Genomic DNA, 23,237 nt, shown 5'->3' with positions numbered 1-23,237 from the left:
ATACCCTGACCCCCGCTGTACTGAACATTTGAGACAATCCAAGCTATTGTGTCAGCAGGCGAGTCCTCTCGGGCGTCACAGTATACGAGGAGAGGCTGCATCATGGCAACTGAAAACAATGTGGTCATACACTGAAATGTCTGCATTAAAGGGCCACAGAGGAGAGAAGAGAGGAGAGGAGAGGGAATGTGTATTAAAGATTTAGATGATGGTATGGAGGGCATTGAGGAGGAGTAGTGACTTCCATTAGGCCCAGTGCTCTGGAGATGTTCTCACAAGGCTGAAATGTGATCAGTGCTCGGGCTTGCCTGGAGCTACAAAGGCATCATAGCTCATATAAGCACCACAACGCCACAATAAGCCAAAGGGTTGAATGCTCATCAGGAATAAATAAAAAACTGTTGTTCATAATAGATGCATTACTAATTCTACCAAATACTTTCTGCTTTTAACCTCCAATCTGCAAGAATTCACTCGGGCAACCATTTGTCAGATTTTAGAAAAACCTTGGGCAGTTCTGTTTTTTTCTGATGCTACACAGCACTTTCTATACTCATGCATGTGTACAAACTAGTGTGAAGTAGGTTAAATAAAGAGATTTAGTCTTGTCGCTTTGTATTCAAGATCATTCATGAGAGAGTGTTTGTCATTCTCCATCAACTAGCACAATGGTTTATGTAATGTTCCACTGTTGACCTAATAGGCTTTATTACACTGAATCCTTTATGTAAGTACTGGACATAATCTACCTAGGTGGGCTGCCAGAGTAAAGCCTAGATAGGGTTAACGCTGCATTATGTCTTATGTGTGGGCTCTAAAGGCACGTCAGCTGTTAGCTGTTAAAACGATCTCATCAATCTATCCTAGAGTAACCACATGAACAGTTCTTATTAAAATGATCCACATGTCGTGGTTAAGAGTCCATGATTTGCATGAAATAAAATGATCAACATAGATCCCGTGTCACTGGTTCATCATATCATGCAATCACAAGCCTTGATGTAGCTCATGAATATTCACAGTCACGCTGAAATCCATCGCTGAATAATATCAGCGAGGAAAACTCCTTGTAAATGTATGCGACAGTAATTACTCAAACATCTATGCATCACGAATGCATGATTGCATGAGATAAGTTGTATATTATTATCTAACGGTTGGTCCATAAATACTGGAGGATAGATCTGAAGCTCTACCCCTGACCAATACACCACAGAGTGGTTTTGAAAGAAAGCCCTGCTTTTCCATCTCTAAAATGTCAGGTCTATTATCAGTTCTCACAACATTTTGGAGAGGCAGTATATTCATAACAGCTGGGATGTGTTCAGGACAAGAGAGAATTAACAGTCTGCAGATAAGCTCCTCCTGGGCGTGACATATTTGAGGCTCCTGGGTTATGCAGGACTAACAGGGTCACATGTCTCCATTTAGCCAAGTTGACAACATAAGTAGATTTAATCTATTGCCTTGATTCCTCTAAAGCTATACAGTCAAGTGAGCTACCCTGTCATATCATGATGAAGTGGCAAATCATCTGCAGGAGACAAGGCCTCTCGGCCAGATCGTGCATGCAATAAATAATAGTTTATTAAGTTACTGAAAACGATTCCCTTTCTGGCCCTGCCAATACACGTCTAAAATATTTACATCAAAATGACTCTGAATCCATTGTACATTATTTTACTTTTGAAAATGTAGGATGTTTTATTTTAGATTTACAAAATCGAGGCCAGTGAAATGCTAAAAAAACAGAGGGAGTAACCTGTAATTTATTGTGTCCTTCACTATGTGTAGACGCCACACTAATGTAAGATCAAATGAAATGTAATGGCTGTGACACAGGTTCTGCAGATTTACTATAGCTTCAAAGGATTCACAGTTGAAAACCATTTACTGTGTGTACATGTAAAGATAACAGTACATACGTAGTTAATTATTTATCTGCTCTTGAATGCCATTTTCATATTTATATTGTTTCACACAGAAGATATGCCTACATGACTAAATTGGCTCATGTCAATCTTGTAGATCATCAACACATTAGCTTGCTTTGTTATCCTAGTGCACTGTTACTGCCTGTCTCTCGTTCTGTTACATACGTACGGTACAACCCCTCGACCTCAATGTCAATGACAGGGAAGCTGAAGGCCAGCAGTGTCTCAATGGAAGAGAGAATGATAAGGACATATTTAATACAATGGAGGAAACAACCAAAGGCAGAGAGAGGCAAGCCTGGACTGGAGGACTCCTCTAATGTAATCAAAGTAACCGTAGGAGATTACAATTACAGTAACAGTTGGGGTTTTGAATGTGTGGTGGCATGCATTGTGTGAGATACGCTTACAGATCAGACAGATCAGATTAAAACAAGTTCAGCGTAGAGGAAAATAAGCCACACCCTGTCAGCAATGCATGTTGGAGAGTTTCCCTGCACTCCCCGCAGGCAGCACAAAGTCAATCAGGGAGGCAGAGGGTACTGTGGCGAGGGAAGCTGTCCAAGTAGAGACACCATAACGGCCCAATTGCTTGAAGAGGGACATCTATAAATAGTCAAGGACTGCCCCATTGCCCCACCTCCTTATCAGCAGTGGAGGGCTGGCACAAGGATGTGTCACATAATCAGACCACTGCAGACACACGAGTGGATCACTCCCAACAACATGATGAGGCCATTTCCAGCAGATAGAGAGAAACTATCAATAATACAGTAAACACACAGGCTACAGATGAACCGGTATGAAAAAGGCATAGGTGCAGGCTTGTTGTGATTGCACTGCAAACAGAGGCCAGGTGTTAAGCAGAGGTCTGACTGCTTGCTGAGAACTGCAGGAACGCAGAGAGCATAAGCAGAGAATACCACTGATGTGGCAAATTTTGCCAGCTGGCTAGGGACAGTAACAAATTATGGATGTTTTAACAGTCCTCCGAAGTGAAAGGATGTCTCCCAGTATGGCCAGTCTGACCAGATAGGTCTGACTAACCAAGATCCTTTATTCCAACATGCCCACACTTCTCAAAGACACTGAATAGTTTCAGACATACTAACATATTTACACTTTAACTCATTAACTAGTAGTTTGATCTGTAGTTAAGGCTAAATTATGTCATCTAAACTGGGGATTGATCCCTGGAATTATTCGACTGTAAAGGACTGAATTGAAGAATAACTGACATGTGGATGTGGTTGTTGAACAAAGAACAGAACCAGCCTGTACTTTTTGCTTTAGTCAGTTTGACAAAGTAACGTTTGCACATGAATCTGAATAAACGGTTGAGCGTGGGTGTTGTAAGCTTGCCAAATCAACACTGTGCATTTACAAACACTTGCACGGACATGACAGGTGAGCCTTTTCAAGCAGACGGCAAACCAGGAAGTGCTTTGAAACAAATCAACTCCCAGTTCCCTGCAACTATCTGACTCTTTCCACCTCTCTCCTCCTCCATAACTAGCTGATCAGCCGGGCCAGATCACGGATTCTGCTGCCCCGGAGCCACAGTTATGCATCATAGCACATGTGGATGTTCTGGGCAGTACTGAGGGAGAGTGACTACTCTGGGAACTGTGGAGGTGGTTTCAGGAGAGAGGTTGAAAACAAACATACATAAATTACAGTTGTTATCATTTCTCTGTTGCCTGATGTTACCTGTCAACACTTATGCAAACACATTTAAAAATGCATCCTTTCTTCTCCAGGTTTGTTTTCCATCAACTGGCTGGCAGTTTTCACTTGAAACAACATTTACATTTTCCAGATTGATTTTTCAAAAAAGAGGCATAACACTGCAGTGCAGAGACAAATTATCTACAGGTATAATCCATTCTTATTGGAGGACTACACAAAAAGGTAAACAAATCTATTTCAACAAAATCAATACCTGCACAACAAATAAATTGCAGACCGTGTGTGTGAACATGAAATATTCGCTCAAGACATTTTTTGTGTCAAATTTGGAAAAACCTCCTCAAGTCATTCCTGAATGACAATAACTTTCATGAGAATCAAATGGTTGAGCAACCCAAAAGTATAATGCCTGTGGCCACGGCTTTCGCTAATGGTGAGGTATTAAAAAAATCCACTCAGACAAGTAAAATCAACTGACTTAGCCACCTCCATATCAGAGTCAATGGTTTTTAGGGATTAAATCTTTGTCATCCTGTCTGTCTCCCATTTAAGCACTTGTCCATAAAAAGTAATGTCTTTTCAGCTAGTATTCCTTGAAAAACAGAACCAGTAACCTCACAAGTAAAATATTCACTCTGCAACTGCAACCTGCTCAGTCTTACAGAGGTGGGGAAATAGATCCCCCCTTCAGCCAGTTTAACTGAATAAAACCAACATAAAAATCAGAGTGATGATAATAATATTGCCCTCTTTAACATCAGCACAACCAATCAAAGAAAAAACGATCTGAAACATGAATGGATGTCGCTTTCACAACCTCGTGTGAAAATACCCACCCACATCATTACATTGCTGTTTGTCAGTGACTCATAATCTCCGGCTGCAATTTCTCTTACCTGAGGTTCCTAACTGTTTGTAAAATCTATACTCCAAATGGAGCTGTGGCGCCCTCGACTTTATAGGTTCCTAGAAGAGACGAGATAAAAAGAAAGAAACCGTTAATGCACAAAGTCAACATTCTTTACAAGGTTTCTGCAGTAAAATAATTCTAAGGCATTGTAATAAAAATGCAATTACACAGTCACACTGGTCATAGTATGCTGGTCTGGTTTACATTGATATTTTTTGCACATATATTTAATGCACCTTGTATATAATTCCACTTAAACTGTGCATAAATATAATGATAACTATTCACATGATTGCAGAATAAGCACTAATAAACAGAACAGAAGTTACTAATAATAAAATATAATATATTAACCATTAAACACGAGGTAGAGGTAGAAAAACAGCAGAAAAGTGTAAGATGGATTCATCTATTTAAAAAATACTTTACATTTCTTTATTAATGGAACATGTAAACATTTAGCATCAAGTCTGCACCAATGTGTAAAGAGTTTTACCCTAAGGGGAGAAAGTGGTTTGCAAGTGACAACCTTGCACACACGCAACACTACGATTACCTCAGCCTGAAATTAACTTAAATACCTACAGTAGAATGTTTCCCCCTATTTTCCTGCCCTGCAGAACTTCACTTAAGTCTCAGGTCAGACGTGTGGGATGTGATGGGATAAAGAGCAGTTCCAGCCGGTGAACAGCAGGCTTTAGTGATGACATGGCTGATAATCAACCCACCAGGACATATTGTTCATTATATCGCTAGCTTCAGCTTTACAACCTAAAATGTAATCTGATTAGCCCAACTCTCATGATGACAAGGGCATTATGGACAAACATGAAGAGGAGGGAACAAACACACCCACTTAAATCCTTCCCTTAATCTTCAATAGCTGTGCCATAGACTGTGTTAAAGCCTTAATCTACAGTGTGAGTATGTACAGTGTCAGACACCTTTTCACACACACGACCAATCAAAGAAAACATGGACATTATCCCGTCTCTCAAACTGATTATTTAACCCAGAACTCTGTAATAGGACATTGGTGTTTTTGCCTTTTGTGATGTCATTTCTTGGAGCATCTTCAAATGCTCCACATTTCTAAAAATCTGTATAACCTAAGCTTAATGGTCACGTAAATCAATTAACCATTTTTCTGCTACTTCTGCTACCACAGGTAACCAAACGTGACTGAGGCCTGGTTTTCCACTGAATGAGTGAATGCTCTACCTATTAGAGTTTAATGATCTAGATCGATTTGATCAGGATCATGCAAAACCAGAACCTCCCGTGGGCAGTAAGAGTCCAAGAGGAACTTCCATTTTCAGACGGTTAAGCACCATGTCCGACATCGTGAAGCAACCACACGCATCATTCGTCCTCAGCAAAATGTAAATGAGGTGACGTTTCCATTCAAATACAACGACGACACACACACAGCTTAGTTTCAGCCCAACTTATGAAAAATTCATTGCGAGTGAAGCTAGCCTGAGTGTGTATTAAACTTACCGCTATACATACAAAAATGCCTCAAACTTAATTTCGCATAGCAACTTCTCCAGAGGTGCTTGAAGTAAGATTTAATCTTAAAAGCTGTTTCCCATGTGCATCTAATTCCAAAGCACTTCTATTTTAAATTACATAAACTGATAGCCGAAAGGCTGTTAAGCTCCCACATTCACTCCATTAGGCCTTTATCAAATCAGGATTGCTTTCAGTGCTGGTGCCCTGTGAGTGTGTAGGAGTGAACACACACAGTATGAGCCATGTTCAACACCGTGAGGGACTTTCCATCCTTTTACGATGACCGTTCTCAGCCTGATACAGTGTTTTCTGTGGTTTTAGATCAGAGCGTCATCAGAAGATGGTTTAGCAGAGGTGCTAAAAAATTGAATTTATCAACTTTAGGTTACTGCATCTCTGTGCCAAAATATCCCTCACACAGCTCTAGATTTTAATCAGCAGACAATCCTCATTTCATCCTGTCTGCCTTCTACAAAACAATAACAGCCAACTGAGTATTTAGAATTATCGATCCAATAAAGAAAAAACTCAAAGCCTCAGCATCTCTTGATTTTCCCACCGGACGGTGATTTTCAGTCTTACATAACCATATGCTGTGTTCTGACTGTATGATCGACTCAGGAGCCTGGCCACACCACAGTCCTCTTACACTTTGCTGTGATGTATTAATCTACTGCTTATCTACAAGGCCAACACCACAACACAGCAGACAATAAAAACATCGGAACGCGAGAGCGGTTGTAGACTATCCAAGGAAATATTTCTAAAACAGATTCAAGACTGTAAGTCACAGTACAGATGTTCTGATACCAGTATCGGAAATGCCTCAGATACTGCCAGAATGACCCGGTCATCTGCGGGATAAAATGGCGACGTTCTAATCTAATGACAGCAATATTCACTTCCATACAGTGTGCGTAGAATAAAACTGTTATAGTTTTGTTTAATACACTGGTATGGGATTGGTACACGGCATCTGCCGATATCCAAAGCCCAGGTATCAGAGTCGGAAAATTGTAAATCAGAAGATCACGCCCCATCAAATGCAACGTTACAGAAAGAGGAAAGATTCCTGGGTCTGCCAGTTTAACAGGATCCACTCCAAATGAATTGGGTTCCTCCTTGCGTCATGCCCCACTCCTCCAGTAAAGGTTCAAGGAAATTGGTTCTAAAGTTTTTTTGTAGTCTTGCTAAGTGACAAACGGACAAACACGGCTGAAAATATTAGCTCCTTGTCGACATGTTTAAGTTGTTTCTTATGAATAATGCTGAGGTTCTGTCAAACAATGCAGGAACTATGTATTGTGACAGTTTGATTTTGTTTGTATACAAAATAAAGCAAAAACAGCCACATAATAAAATGACTGGATAATGATGATGCAATGTGGAAAATGGAGAGAATTAAAGCGACTTCAAAACATCCCCTACAAAAAACTATGATGATCTCACACACAGAGTACAAACATGCTTTTCTTCAATCTATGGAAAAAATCATTTCAGCGTCACGCTCCAATAAGATGCCAACAAGGACGCCTGCCAGAGAAGTAAGGAGGAAGTATGTGAGGAGGCAGCAACTGAGTGGAAGAGAGGAGGCGGCAAAGAGGAGTGGAAGCCGGTGGGAGGAGGACACACGTGACGAGTCTGAGAGGAGGAGTGGGGAACTGCTGTGGTGTCATGCATCTCCCACTCGAACACGGACCGTGAGCACGTCTCTCACAAGTCAGGCCATGTCAGGGAGGAGACGGGAAGAAAATATAAAACATATAAATAATGAGTCAAAGCAGATGGCACAACCCGCAGGACCCTTTAAAACAGCTTACAATAGGAAACAGAGGCTTATGGCAGCTTTACGTACTTAGAGACATCTCTTTTCCCAGCAGATGGACTGAGCTATGGCTGTGTAAACGACCAGGGCCGAGCTGCAAAGGTCTGATGTAACATCTTTGTATATATGACAAGGATTTTTCGCAGCTACTTCTCATCAGATACTCGCTGATCTGCTCTCTGGGCTGACAGGTTTAGAATGAGTGGGCCGTCCCTGGCATAAGCTGCTCATGCAGAAGCAATATGCTACAAGGGAATAGCATTTAAAGTATATTTAGACTATTTCTACCAAATAAACTACACCTTTCACCTCCTTTATATCTAAAAATCATTCAAACCTGTTCATGAAGACAGCGCTGCAACATTTTACAGATGAAAAAAGAAGTGAAACAGCTTTTTTTACATTGCTATCATTACCTGGCCCTCGGCGTCAGAGGAATCATGTTTCAGAATATCATCTTGTTTTTCAGAAATAAAAGAAGTGGAGGGGACGTTGTGGTTTCCCTGTGTGGTGTCATGCAGAGAACGGAGATCAGCTTTTTGCAAAGTGTGCAGGCCTGTGTCCAGGACAGCTGACCCCCCAGCTAGAAGGGCCCTTTCCTGTCTGACCTGCTGCCTCAGGAACCTCTCCACCTCAGCTGTTCCACACTGCAGCTGTCTCCGTTTAATCTTGATTCAATGGGTCTAAAACGAAACTGTCCTTGTATAGCGGTGAAACCAAAAAGAAGGTGTGCCGAGTGGGAAATCTTAATTCCAATTACAGCTTCACGACAGCTAATAAAGTCAAGGCCACAACAATTCTGTGTAAAGGAGGATTGGTTGAGTTTCTCTCTAGCTTATTTTAGGGACATTTAATAAACCTATATCAGGTGCTGCCATGACACCAGCGAATCTTAATTTGTGTATTGTGTTCTGTAGCATTATACAACCGTTATGTCGTCATGTTCTGAGATGAATAGAATGATCCATGTCTCTGATTGTAGTTTATCATTGTCACGAAGTCTGTTAACTTTGTTTGACAACACATCTGAGATTTTTATGTTATAAAAAGGGTTTCAGACACTAGTTTCACCTTCCCGGGCATTTCTATTATTGTTTGTTTCATTTTTAATTTCCAAACTTTGTAAAGCAGCCTCTGGTAAAATGAAAGGATGAACTTGAAAAATGAAATGGTGATAAACATGAAACACGTCAACAAAAAACATTGGGCCATCGTTTTCAATGCACAAAGGCCACACAGATCTGACCATTTCTGTATCCACCAGTATTGGCCGAATCTTCAATCAAATCATGACAAACACTGCAGGGACGATTGGACAAGAGGGACACAGAAACAGTGATAACAGACTTAACTATCTGCTGCTAAAGGGCTTACAGATTTGTTGATGAAAGCGCAACCAGCAAATACTGCTCCAGCAAGATCAAATCCTGTCGCTGGTGGTGGTGTGAGATGAAACATTACATGCCATTTCAAGGGCCCTGCTTAGAGTTAAACACTTGAAGCTTGTACAAATATGTGATTATGTCATCGTGGATTAGGTGGTTTGTGTATTTCAACCTGTGGCAGCCTCCCTACACTTGTGGGGATGGAGCGAGCCATCGGCACCACATAAAGTCCTCTTCATGGGATTAACCATCCCTGCATATGATGTCATCTCATCTAAATCTGATCCCTGCCCCAACGCAGCTGAGAAAGATCAGAACTGACCTTGGTGACTGGACGAGGAAAATGACCACGAAACAAAATGAGGACAGAAATGGGAAAATATAAATGATAAGATGTCATCGTTTGACGGTTGAAATTAAAATACACTCGACCACAGTAAACCACAGTCAAGGCCCAAATTGAATGTCTGGTCAAAACCTTGACTTTGAATTCAAAATGAAAAACAAAAAGACTGGGTTAGGGTCAGTTGCTGATCAGTTTTTCAGCCATTTTCACCTAAGCACACAACCACCTGAAATATCAAGTCTAGTATGTATATGCTCACACTGTAATTATTACACTTTTAGTGATGATGACTGATGTGTCAGCTATCGACGGATAAAATTGTAATTTCAGTGTCAAGATGCTGATTTAAATCAACATTACGGCAAATATTGGATTAGACTCAATATCAGTGAATAGATTTCTTTTTTAATAGGGGTATAGAAATATCCCAGTACTAAAATGACTTCCTGATATTACATTAATAATATAATGAGACAAATCAATCCAGCGCCTTTTTCTTTCTGTCATGATTCAGCAACTATGTAGTTAAAAGTGCGACATACCAAGTATTAGTTATTAGTATGAATTATAATCTTGTCTATGAGCTCTCTCAGTGGGAGAGCACATGAAAGAGAGCAGTTCTGATATCCTCTGCTCTGTTTCTGTAATATTTCACTACATTCATGATTCGTGTCGTTTAGTAAAAGCAAGTGTGATATTCCGCGTGTTCATGTGTATGCATGTGTGACATGTCCAAGGCAACAGATCCAGCATTACGCTCAAGGACCAGAATAGACCCTGACCTTTGACTGACTCCCAGTAAACCATTTCACAAAATGCAACCGGCAATGTGACTCATCTCATCTGAGACAGAACAAACCCAAATGTCATCTCTATTAGGCATTAATGACGCATAGTGTGACATTGAAACAACTGGAGACGGGTGGAACTCTTCGCGCGTTTCTCCATCAAAGCCGTCTTTATGATCAGAGGTGTCTAAGGTTTGGAGATGCTGTTAAGCAGGGAGCGTTGTCCGAGAGCAACAGCTGGCCTGAGTCCAGCACTTCTCCGGTTTCAGCTCAGATTCAATGAACGCAGATGAGCCCGTCAGCTGCCTCCGAAAACCTACTGTGATCAGTCACAGCTAGAATTAGACAGAAGAAGACATCGGTTGTAGGCTCTGCAGCAACTGTTGTACAGACTGGAGTTGGAGAATCATGACTTTGACCTAGGTACATCAGAGCCAACTCAAAAGGTAGAAAAGTGGTAAAAATAAATTATTCCACAGATTCAGACATGCACTGAACTCTGGACATTCTCCTTAAACTATCCGGAGAGGTTGTATTTGAAAAACGCAAATGTCCTAGTCAGTAACTCTAGTTATTCTCAAAAGAGTTTCCAGTCACCCCCCTGGAAGAATGTCCGAAGAATATTTGAATGAGCCCACGAGAGGATACAGCAGGAAACCGCCCAGACAATTCACAGGGAGTGAGTGGGCGTAATGAGGACGTTTCTAACACGCAATGGCAGAAAAATGTTAAATAAAAACAAAGATTCTCAGGATTAAAAACGTAAGAAGCTGAAGATTATGTCCACTTGGAAAGTGGACAAAATATGATTTCCACTGTGGAATTTACCCGTCCCACCTCCTGCATGCCCTACCCAGACGCCATTCCTCGCCTGAATGTTCCGGACATTTTCCTGTTGCTGTGAACTTGTCTGACTCAGAGTTCATGTCTGAAAATGGCGACAGACAAGATGCCACCACAAAGGTTTGATTATGGTTTCATCGTTCGACAGTGGGAGGAACTAAAAGTTGTAATATACGGTAAATAAAAACTGAATTTCTTCTCATTCTGATGTAAATAATAACAAAGTATTGACTACGGAACTTGAAAAGGCCTCTGACAATGTAACGGATCAGTGTAGAATGTTTTCCCCATTTACTTCCATGACAACAATACAAAAACAATAGTTGGCATCTTGAAGGCACAAGTCAAATTCACAGGTTTTTACAAATCTGTAAAAGTTTGTCTGGCTCTTGAGAAATGTGCTGAGCTCAGTTGCTATAGTCAGATGACAAACACAGCAGCACAATGATGCCAGTGACGAACAGAGTCATGGGAAGTTCCATAAACACGAGACGCTCGTCTCCTTTGTCATTTAATACAGGAGCGAGATGGAGCGTAAATATAAAGCATTGTTCCGAGTACTCACTTGTTTGTTGAGCTGTGAGCCGGTACCCAATATAAACTGTTCTGTTGGGTCCTGACAGCTCGGAGTAATGACACAGTACAGACGCTAAACAGTTCAACAGCAAGTCATTTCCATTGTTGAACGTAATATATTAGATTGTATATTTAGCAAATCTTGTTTAAATGCCAGTTGTCAGCATCAAGAGTGTCACAACAAAATAAGAGGAACAATGTTTGGAAGCAAAATAACTCTTGAAGAGAAACGGAATGAAAGATTCATGTAAACAGGCACAGCAGATAATTTACCACCATATTTTAGTCTGTTGATCCATTAAAAGGCTACACTAAAATATGGGATGTATGTGTGTTAGGGGTTATATGTGCTACCATTCGTCTGATGTGGCTGTTACACCCTGAAATGAAAGCTGAATTAAATGGATTTGTTCTTTTTAATTCTGTCTGATGAAGCTCAGCACAAAATAGTGAGGTTCCTGCAACCCTCATTAATAACAGTCATTACACAAACAGCTAAATGTCTGCTGTGATAAAGGTAGATGGTTTTATTTCAAGTGATTTGTCACTATCGAGTTCCATCTGTCCTGACGTGATGTCCTGTCAGGCTTTGCTCATCTAGCAACATCATTTAATTTCTCACATGCTACAAAGCTGCTTTAATTCCGACTCTTAAATTCTGAAACCTGGACATTTTGTCTTCCTCAGCAAACTCAAAATAGACCCGAGGTCAATTTGGCTTCTGCCCTTTTTAAATTACCGTCATCTGATTCTGGTCTGGTTATTTTGGCTCCAGTTTACCTCTTCAATTTTGATGCTATAAAGAAAGTTAAGTGAAGTGTAGTTTATTGTAAATACACGGCAGACACCGTAATCACAAAATGTGAGAAAAGGTTCATTATTACTGAAACCCAAAAACCCCAACTCTTTCTTTCTATTCTGGGACTCTGCTGAAGTAGCTTTTTGCGATGTCGCAGTTTAAAAAATATAAATAAGCTGCCTGTTACACAACCCCTCAGTTAAGCCTCTAAGTGAAACAGGCAATATTAGCTGTGAGCTCCTTTAGGCCCCACTCCTTAAAAACCCACTTTCTTCTGATTGGCCGATTTCCAGAAGTCCGACAAGGGGCAGAACCCAGTGTTTCTGATCAATGTCTCATCCTCTTAATGGTGTCAGGGTTTTAAAAAGCAAACTGTGAAAAGAGAAGAAACATAACTGATTGGAAATAGTAAATTCTCAAATCCATCCACACGTGTTGGGACCTGAATCTTCTTCGGAATATTACAGTCGACAGAACAAACATCCTCCGTGACTAATTTTACAACCGGACATCTCTGTTCAGTAAATATTACGCCCATTACCTGCAGATTTCATGACGGTGGATTTAGCCCTTTAATTACGCATTTATTATTTTGTCAGTAAACCTGCACCAACTTGTTAATTGTATTCTGCAGTACATTTATATAATACCAATCAAATAGACTAAGACTTGGTTTTGGGAAAATAAAACATGTGAACATAGGAGCCCGGTAGCTCATGGTCCTACTTCAGTAACCTACTGGATATACAACTGACTCAGCAGATTTCCATAGGTCGACCCGTTTACACTGGATTTTTTTGAGTGCCGTTAATATTGCAGAATTTAAGCCATAAAGAAAAACTACTTGACATATGTATAAAAAAAAAAGATAAAAGCCTAAATTTAAATAACTTTCAGCTATGGTGCACGGTCACAGCAAAGACCATATTCTGCAAGTCTAGAGGGTTTTAGAGTGACCGACCTTATGGTAAAAAACATTTGTTCTACCTGCCATTGCACAAATGGCACAGGACATTGCGTCTCTTCCATTCACCTTTCCACGTCGTCACCATTTGAACTTTCCAGCCATACTTGGTAAAAACATCCTTTGGTTTTTGGGGGCTGGTGAATTTTCCATCTCTTTAGGAGCCTGACACCTTTCTGCAGTCGTGCTGGCCTTGGCTGCAGTGCTTACACCATCAATTGGTTTGAATAAAAACGTGTCTGCTTTAATGTATCTGAGTCGCGCTAGTATTGAGAGTCATATGACCCTTCAAGTTTCATCACCAGGTAAAACTATGCTGCTGACATGGAAGGATTTATGAATTCTGTGTGCCCATGGTGCTCTCTAGAGAACTCAAACACAACAGTGAAGAAATATCTAAATATCATCACAATGTCACTTCAACTCTCACCAAACCTGCTGATGAAGCTCTTGTGGCTGCACAGTCCTTCAACAGCTGCCTCATGGCAAGCTGGTGTAACCTGCTGAGTAACGACTGCAACAAGAGATGCTTATCAAGCTACAGTGGAAGGCAGACGGGAGAGTTTGATACACCTCAGATTTCCTTCTGAGCATCACGACTGACCGGGACTGTGTGGCTCCACTCATCTGATCTCTCTTACATTTACGCCTCCACATCAGTGACTCAGGTAGAGGAAAATAATAAGGCTGCCAGAGGCGATTCAACTCGTCGCCTTACATACAGCGGCATATACATGATATTGGTATTCTGTGGAAGCTAAATATATTATATTAACTTAGAGCCCACTTTATTGTTTTTACACTTGGGAGCAGAACTCCACAACAATCTAAACAACAGCCTGTTCAAGGCACAAATGTTAACCTTCATGAATGTAAAAGGTACCAGCATGTACACAGTGACAGAGTCAGGGTGGTGGCACAGACGCTGGCGTTGTTGTGATACACGTTACTCCTCCGATTCGGGGAAGCCGGCAATTTGGAGGCAACGATCTAGAATTCAGATCATCCATCAGTGTAAAGATGGCATAACGATCTCTGAAATCCCCTTGTACATCTTGCCTCTAACTGATATGACTAACATGTTAATAAACATGCTATCCCAGAGAAATGGAACAATATTAGCATTAATTAATAGGGGGGTTTCTGGCAACCTAACAAACATGCTATGAACCAAATATTCAGTAGTGTTCTTCTCGCTCTGTTGAAGAAGAACGCCATTTCCTTATCCTCGGGTATGAAAGGTACGGACAGCAGCAGAACACATTTACAAGTCTGACAACAACCCAGACTTATATTTAGTAGTTTGTCCAACTTATGTAATTAACCCAAATTAGCCTTGGCAGATAACGTTCCCCTCTGACCACACACATTTCAGCTGGAGCAATCAAGGTAGCAGGCTAAATCTAACACGCCTAGGCAACCAATTAATATTTGGGTGGAAAAGACAATGGTATTTTCAAATCAGATATCTATCCCTGCTCTGAACACAATATCAATATAGGATAAGTCCCTGTTCTGAATGTACACGTCTGGCACATTATGTACAATAAGTCTTTGTGGTTACTGTGTATGTCTCCATGGATGGACACTCCTATAGCAGCTCCCTCTGTGTGAGCTATAGTGAGGCACCATGTTGTACAATAAGTCTCAACACTATAACGCTCACTTATTGCTCTCCTCCCTTGCGGGAAAAATATAATGGCCACTTGTCACAGTCAAAGATAGCCATTACAACAAAGAGGAGCCTCCAACTGGTTTATTACTTGCAGCTGATAATACCAGCTTCACAGACAGTACGCATTGTATCCTCTAACATGTCAGTAAATGATCAACGACATGAAGAGGGGCTATAATGAAATACAAGCTATAAAGTTTGTAGTCGAGTCGAGCTGTAGAAATGTCAGTAGAAATGACTGGATGATGGGAGTGTGTATGTGACTTGTAAACTAAATAATGTTGCGGTTAGGAGCTGGCGATGACCTTGATAAGACAAAAGTATTATGATAATATCATGTAGTAAGAGAAATAGAAAACTAAAATAAATAAAATAATGTATAGTGTATCGAAATATGCAAAGAAATTGAATTAAATTCTCCATTTTCAGTGCACATTTAATAAGCATTGCAGGGAATGTATTGGTGGAGAGGGGGGGGTGTGACTTTCTACAGTGAGCCATGATAGCAGGCACACAGCAGAAAATGCTGCTGTTTCTTTAAGGCACCGGGGTCTCCCCTTGGGAGTAAAGCCTGCAGTGTACTTACAGCAGTGGCTGCACGGTCCTGCCTCCATCACACAGGCGTTTGTCAGTGTGAGAAAGCGCCCAGCTGAACCAAAGACTGAACCACTGTGTGGCGACAAGGCCTACGAACAAAGACCACCTTTCAGTTTCCCACTTCTCTCTTGCTTTCTGCAGCAACATTCACAGCAGTTCACGACCACTGCCAGAGGACCCCGAGCACTGGGCTGCCACACAGCTCTCTCTCTCTCTCTCGCTTGCTCTCTGCGATCACGCGGTACAGCAGGGTGACACTGGGACTCACCTTTATCCCAGGTGCAGACAGGCTCCACCCAAATTTCCAACTCATCAAGTCGGTACACAAGACACTCACCACATAACGCACCAGCTCAACACTTGTGCCGTGTCAGTCAAAAATCAACAATACATTACAAATCATTTAGGCAACCAGAGCCTAAGCCCTTTTTAATTTTAATGACGAGGGGAGTATTTAAAAGAGTCTAGTCTGTAAGTACAGCTACTAATAATGGTTTATAAGAAGACAATTCAATCCTGAATGAAAAACGTTCTTATTTTCCAGTTTCTAAAATGCATTTGTCTCCTACTTTTTTAAATAATTGCTTGTTAGAAATCTTAAGGGTTTAACTGTGTGCTATTTTGGTGATGCAATGACTACATGTCTTACGCATTTTATGTTTAAAGTCAAGTAATTCAGTAAAAAAATAGTGATTCTCCAGTCGAGGGATACTTTGATGTGTCACATGTGTCCTTCTGAATTTTCAGTCCGGTATTTTCTGAGCAACCAGGAATCAAATAGGGTTAATTGTGATCATGTCACAACTCAGGTCAAGCATGTCGGTCACAGATGACAGAGCTGTTATTTGTTTTAGTCCATAAGCAGGAGCTCAATAATAGCCTCTGACAAAACAGATGCCCTACTAGACAGTCACATTCACAGAGTTACCCCAGGGAAGTGCGAGACCAGGGACAGAAACATGTGGACAGACAACTGTGCTAAAATCTGGGTTAGCCTGAGAGCTGACAGGGGAGAAGCCCTCTCCACGTGAGGCTCAGCAACACCAGTCACCACTTAAACAATGAAAGTGAAATTTGTCTGGTTCATTGAAAAGAGATAATCGTCGTGGGTGTTAAAAGGAACAAACTTGCGTCATCATTTAACCTCCAAAAGCAACAAGAAAAACATCAATCTCCATCAGAGATTAGTTCCAAAATGAAATCCTAAATAAACCAGTTTCCTCTCAATCAGGCCCCTGCTATTAGCAAGGCCTCGTTAAGCTTGTTTACACCAGTAGCACACTTCCTCCTCTCGCTCTGCGCTTTCAGATAAATGCTGGGACCAGTGGGCCACGAGATCTATGGAGCTGAGTTATTGCCCTAATGCCAGATCCAGATATAGCTGGACACCATGGCGATAAAAATACCGAAACAGATGGGAGGGTTCACAGGCAAAGGGGGAGAGGCAGCAAGCACAACTAAAGATTTTGAAAAGAGGAGAACTGCAATTACAGCTGTTTGCTAACCTCTGCCTTCTATGTGGTTAGCAGGGCCTTCAATGGATGCCCGTTGGGAGATAATGACCTCCCTGAGAGATACAAATGTAAGGATAATCATACACAGACCAGTGGAGCTGTGGTGGAGATGACGCCTAGCTTCCATTAGTTTCACAAGGGGCTGAGTCCAAGTTAGGCCTTGCTTAGATTGAGTCATTACCAGCGGGGGGGTATACCTGCCAGTAATTAAAGTGTTACGAGTTGCAGCACATTTATAGTAAAGGAAAAGATGTGTGGAGAAATGTTTGTGTGCAGAGGAAATGGTTGAGCCGTCATCTGCTGCCTGACAATCGGTAAACAAACTGGCCTCAACATTTCATGTGGTTTTCAGACTCAATGCTACTAAACCAGACGCTGTGGAAAGAAAGGATTCATGCTGAGACAAAACATAAAGACAAAGTAAATTATTGATTGCTCTTAGGGTCTGGTGAGAGCTTATCAGAGGAAGAGATTCCACATGATTTGACATCATCTCTATCGACAAGAGAAAACAGGGAATAGAAAATTGTGTTTTTACAAAGACGTTTGTTTCACAGGCAGCTATTTTAGCTCAGAGCACAACCTGGCAGTATAAGTAGACTTATTTAGATCCAATTTAAGGAACTAAAAATTCTGCTGTTACCTTGAAATGCATGAGTTTCTGTGTAAAAACACAGGTCAAGAAAAATATCAAGATTCAGGCTAATATGAGCAAACTCTTCTTCCATCTCTTTCATAAGCAAAAGGGGAACATGGTTGACTCATTAACAGTGCATGAGACAGAGCTGTGGGAAAATGTACTTCCTGTGTCTGTCAGACTTAGGTCAAAGAGTCTAAGAGATTCTGCTGCACATTAAAATAAACATTTATCATGACTTAATAATTATACTTATAAATATGGTGCATACATGGAAATCTGGGTTCATAAAACATCCCTGAGGATTCACTTACCAATTTGATGGCCACATATTCATTAGTATAGAGATTTTTTCCCAGCCGCAGCTCGCCAAAGTTCCCACAGCCAATTTTTTTGCCCACACGGAAGTTCGGACCAACCATAAGAACTCCAGAATTGGTCCCAGAACTCCGGCCCCCATGTCCAGTCCGGCTGCCTGCTGTCTTAGACATCTTTTTCCCTTCCTCTGTCTCTCCCTTGCCCCCTCTCTTGTCAATATCCATAAGCTTGTGATACCCCGGCCTCTCCACGGTTATTCTCCAGCCATGCAAACCAGAGAAATCCCAATAACTGTGACTGAGAAGGCTTCAGAGAGAGGGAGGAAGATAAATCAGGACAGGGGAAAGGTGTTTGCTGCTAAAATGTGCAATGGTTCACAAGACCATTGAGAAAACCAGCTCAAACTACAGCTGAAGTGTGTCGATGAAGACGGCTCTGTTGCTGAGGGTTCCCTTTTGTCTTCGTGTTCCTCTTCTACTGGAGGGGCTCCTTCCTTGTGCTTGTCTCCAGCACCAGTCTCAGAGCAGCATTTCCCTGCCTGCGGAATAGGCAGGTTATGCTATGCTGTGCCCACAGATGCACATAAAATGCGAGTCATAAAAAAGCACTCCAAACTCCAGCTACTGTATCCACGAGGCGATTTGGAAACATCTCCTGGAGTGCCTCATTCCTTCTGGTCAGCCTTTGGTGACACCGTGGTTAGTCTCCATGTTGCAGGGCCACAAAAGACGAGGCAAACCAAAGTTGAGAGAGCACAGCGATGGGAGAGACGGGCCACGGATGGATTTGATGTACTGGCTATCTGCAAAAGTAAAAAACAGACAGAAATCAAACCGTATGTTATGATGCTGGTTTTCATGTAGTTTAGTAGCATGTGGATCATTTGTAACACTTAAGCATGGCAGACCATAATATCTTGCGGCCTGTTTGAAAATGTTGTGTTTACTAACTGCAAATAAGATTGCCTCTCCAGTGGTTACCGCATTCTACACTCCCACTGTTCAATACTGTACATGCATTTTCTGTGAAGCAATAAATATTAATCAAAATGTATTAAAAAAGGAAAATCTATCATTATTTGCCCCAATAACACTTTATGGTCATTAGGAGATTAAAACTCTCAGAATTATTTTTTACTCGAAGATCAAATTATGTCGACTGTGGCCGTTTCTTACTAAAGCTGAAATGAGATCTTGCTCAAGAAAAATCCAATAAAGCAATCAATACGAGCATAATAATTTAACATGACCTCAGACATGGAAAAACATTATCTCTTTTGCAATTAAAGCTATTTTTGTTCATAAAGTTGGGTTTTAATATGAGACGAATGCATCTAATATTGTGAGATACTGGGATAAGTTTCAGGCTTGTAAATCCAAAAATAAACAGAATCTGAACTGTGAATAAACATCTGCACACGGCAGGATTGGAAACATATACACACATTTATTCACTTGTGTCCGAATGTTTAATCGCGCAAAAAAGTGCTCTGGCAAATAAGTGACAAGAAATCCGGCTACACTATTATAAAAGCTTTGCCGGGCACAACCGACAACATCATATCGACGATGAGTGTAATTTGACCATCTCTGTGCAGCTTTCTGAAAACAATCACATGCAGATGTCTCTCCGCCCCCCCCCCCCCCCCTAACTCCCCCATGCCCATGAGCTAAGATGTTGCTGGTGCTGAAGAGTGCAGGTAATGCAGGCACTAGCAATGAGCAGCTACTTTTTCCTATGGAAAGGCACTTACACGGATCAATGGCTGCTGTAATGCCTCATCTCATCGTAACATTTTCATTATGGGGAAGCATATTATTGGAGGGATTTGCATACAGTCTAGTCGACTGCCAGCTCAGCTGTATGTTATTTTTATGCTATTTAATAATTTCAGGGGTTTAATGCTGTTGTGATTTGAATCGGTCACAAGTTTATTCCACAAATAATGGATGAGATTCTATTTCCTTGAGGAGGCAACATTTTTTTGGCGTGTGAGCAAATAAACAACGATACAGCCGACAAAGATCCGCTGAGAATAAAGCGTCTGTAATCTGACTACTGGGCTCGGCACGCCGGGAGAAGAGAGCACATGTAGAAGCCGGGCGTGCAGTCAATCATTGCACTGTCATGTCTTCCTCATACCATGGAAACAATGCATGACATCACAAGAGACCAACCTATAAACCAATTCCAGTGAAGAGATTGAAAATACAATGGAAATGTTAGAATATGTGACAGTTCTGATCTGGAACCCACTGAGATCTGGTGAAGAGAAAAGGTGAAAGTAGAATCCAAATAAGATCAAAGTGATGTTAAACCTGAATAACTTACTGGCAGTGTTGGCCAAGCCTACCACTCATTTCAGGAAGTTGTATTTTGTTTGTTTGCATCAGCTGTTTGGTACATCAGCCAACACACACACACAACACTTTAAGTGTGCATCTATACAAGCAGGAAGTGTAAATGTGGCTTTTTAAGAACCCAGAAACAAAAGCACTATGAACAATATCTCCTGAAAAGTACGTTTCCAGTCAGACAGGCTATGATTATCCTCCACACAGCTAGCTAGCACCAACACGACGCGATACGAGATCCGACGAGGAAATGTAAACACAACAACAAATTTAAATAACACACACATGAGATCGAACACTAACACTCAGGTCCAGACTCCCTTATATTCCTCGTACGTGATGCTAAATATCTGCCTGCTTGATCTTGGGCTAAAGATAGCTGCTAGCTACCTGGCTAGCTACCTGGCAGCTGTCATTAGGCGTCACTGATCGGTGGATTTCCAAGCTACCGGATTTGTCCCATATGGGTTGGGACAAAAGTTTGTTTTCCAAATACGAAGTGAGGAATAGATAGAGGAAACCAACAGGAGCCGGTCCGGTGGATCCGCGTGTGGAGGGACCGGAGCTGGATCGGCGGACAAGGCCAAATGTTCCCCGGCTAGCCTGGTTAGCTGTTAGCTAGCTCCCGTTAGCCTGGTGTGGTTCGATCTTAGCCCGGCTCGTTCTCTACCCTACTCACCTCTTGTGATTTAAAACACACGTAGCAAGGCAGGGACTGGATCTAGATTCCAGAGGAGAGGTGTCTCCTCCTGCTGCAGCTAGCTCGGCATGTCCCACAGCTAACCCGGGTTAGCTAGCTTCCCACCAAACACAGCCTCCCCCTCGGCCCCAGCAGCGCCTGATTGAAACCCACTGAAACATTTACCAGTGTGATGACAACACCATCAAGAGAACCATTGCTGAACCAGTATCAACACAGCAGGGGGTCGGGACACACCAGGAACTATTCATTGATTTGCATTACCCAATGCTAGGTGCTTAGTTAGTAAATGCTTAATAACAACGTCCCCGGCGACGTTGTTATTAAAGCTCCCAGCTGCAGCCACATTATAATAAAATGGGGTTATTGTTTTTTTACCTGAAAGTGTCGCTTGTAATTTTGTCAGATTCCGGGCTATGATCGTTTCTGTGACCGAACTCCTTTAATCCCGAACAGGCGACTGCTCGCCAGCGGCAGCCGGAGGATCTCTTACCGCTTAGCACGGCAGCTAGCCACTTAGCATGCTAGCCACTTAGCCACTTAGCATGCTAGCACACGAAACACCGAGGAGGAGGGAAGCCCCTGTTCCATGGCGTCTGTAATAACCAGCCCCCCCACCCACCCAAAGCAAAGCGTGTTACCTTCAGACAGTCATGGAGTCTCTGTCTTCGTGGAGGTTCTGTCTCTTGTCTCCGTCCCTCGTCCTCAACTTGCTGTGGTTTCGCTGTTTGTCTCTTTAAGCGCAGCGGGGCTCGGCGTCACTGGCGCTACGCTGGGAAACCGACGCAACTGGTTTTGGTGAATCCAGTCCCAGCAGGGGGGGGGGGCGAAGCATCTGCGCCAGACTGATCGATGGGTTTGATCAGATCTGAACTTTTTACCCCCCAAACACAAGGGAAGACAGACAAACACAGACACACAACTTGGGTTTGACCAAGTTGTGTGTCTGCTTTAGTTTGTCAATTCAACACCAAATACTGATTATATAAAATATTAAAATGATGGGGTTTTAAAACGACATCTGGATTATCATCATGGCTTCATATTTATGTTTGCCATTTAAAAAACCTGACGGTATATTTGTATTATTGTTCATATATTGTCTGCTTTAGTTTGTCAATTCAACACCAAATTTATAATTATATCAAATATAAAAGTGATTGGGTTTTAAAACGACATCTGGATTATCATCATGGCTTCATGTATATGTTTGCCATTTAAAAAACCTGATGTGATATTTGTATTATTGTTCATATTGTTCATATTGTCTGCTTTAGTTTGTCAATTCAACACCAAATTTATAATTATATCAAATATAAAAAATGATGGGGTTTAAACGACAGCTGGATTATTATCATGGATTCATATATATGTTTGCCATTTAAAAAACCTGATGGGATATTTGTTTTATTGTTCATATTTCCCAGCTGAGGACTTCACCCATACTTAGTATTTACACTATATATTGACATAGGCTCATATTCACACTGAATAATCCTGTTTATCCCTGTGTTATAGTTCTTTCTGTTTAATTTATCCTGTTTATCTATTTATATAATTCTGTCCATTCTCATTCTCCTACTTTTCTCTGATTATATTCCATTGTTTTACCGTCATTGCCTTTTCTTACTTTATATACAATTGTATATTTATTTAGTAAAGATACCCTTTATTATATTAATGTGTATTTTAGTTATTGTTCCATCTACTAATACTCAACTACTTTATTTTTGCTTCTTAGATTAGTATTTTTTATGGAGTTTTCACATGATTGTATAACTGGTTTGACAATTTATTGTTGGTTTATTCAATATTCAATCCGAAAACACCCTCATATTCTTGGGTCTCTTAAAAATGTCCCAGAGTGT

At 41.3% G+C, this 23,237-nt stretch overlaps 1 protein-coding gene across 4 annotated transcripts in view; it reads right to left on the bottom strand.

The window, feature by feature from the left end:
• Nucleotides 1-22,126, bottom strand: part of csnk1g2b (casein kinase 1, gamma 2b) — a 35,186-nt gene extending 13,060 nt beyond the window's left edge. For 2 of the 4 annotated variants that reach the window (XM_061077779.1, XM_061077782.1), the window contains exons 1-3: nucleotides 22,011-22,126; nucleotides 18,312-19,117; nucleotides 4,520-4,589 (exon numbers count right to left, since the gene is read on the bottom strand). In XM_061077779.1, the coding sequence (XP_060933762.1) occupies nucleotides 4,520-4,589; nucleotides 18,312-18,539 (298 nt within the window). In that variant the 5' untranslated portion in view covers nucleotides 18,540-19,117; nucleotides 22,011-22,126. Of the gene's footprint in view, nucleotides 1-4,519; nucleotides 4,590-18,311; nucleotides 19,118-21,747; nucleotides 21,815-22,010 lie in introns of those variants that run through there. The other 2 variants (XM_061077781.1, XM_061077780.1) reach the window with 2 other exon arrangements.
• Nucleotides 22,127-23,237: the final 1,111 nt, after the last annotated feature.

This window comes from Limanda limanda, chromosome 9, assembly GCF_963576545.1.
Source record: "Limanda limanda chromosome 9, fLimLim1.1, whole genome shotgun sequence".
In the NCBI taxonomy this organism is placed as follows: domain Eukaryota; kingdom Metazoa; phylum Chordata; class Actinopteri; order Pleuronectiformes; family Pleuronectidae; genus Limanda; species Limanda limanda.
Note: the sequence above shows the minus strand (reverse complement) of the source record. Positions and strands in the feature narration are given on the sequence as shown.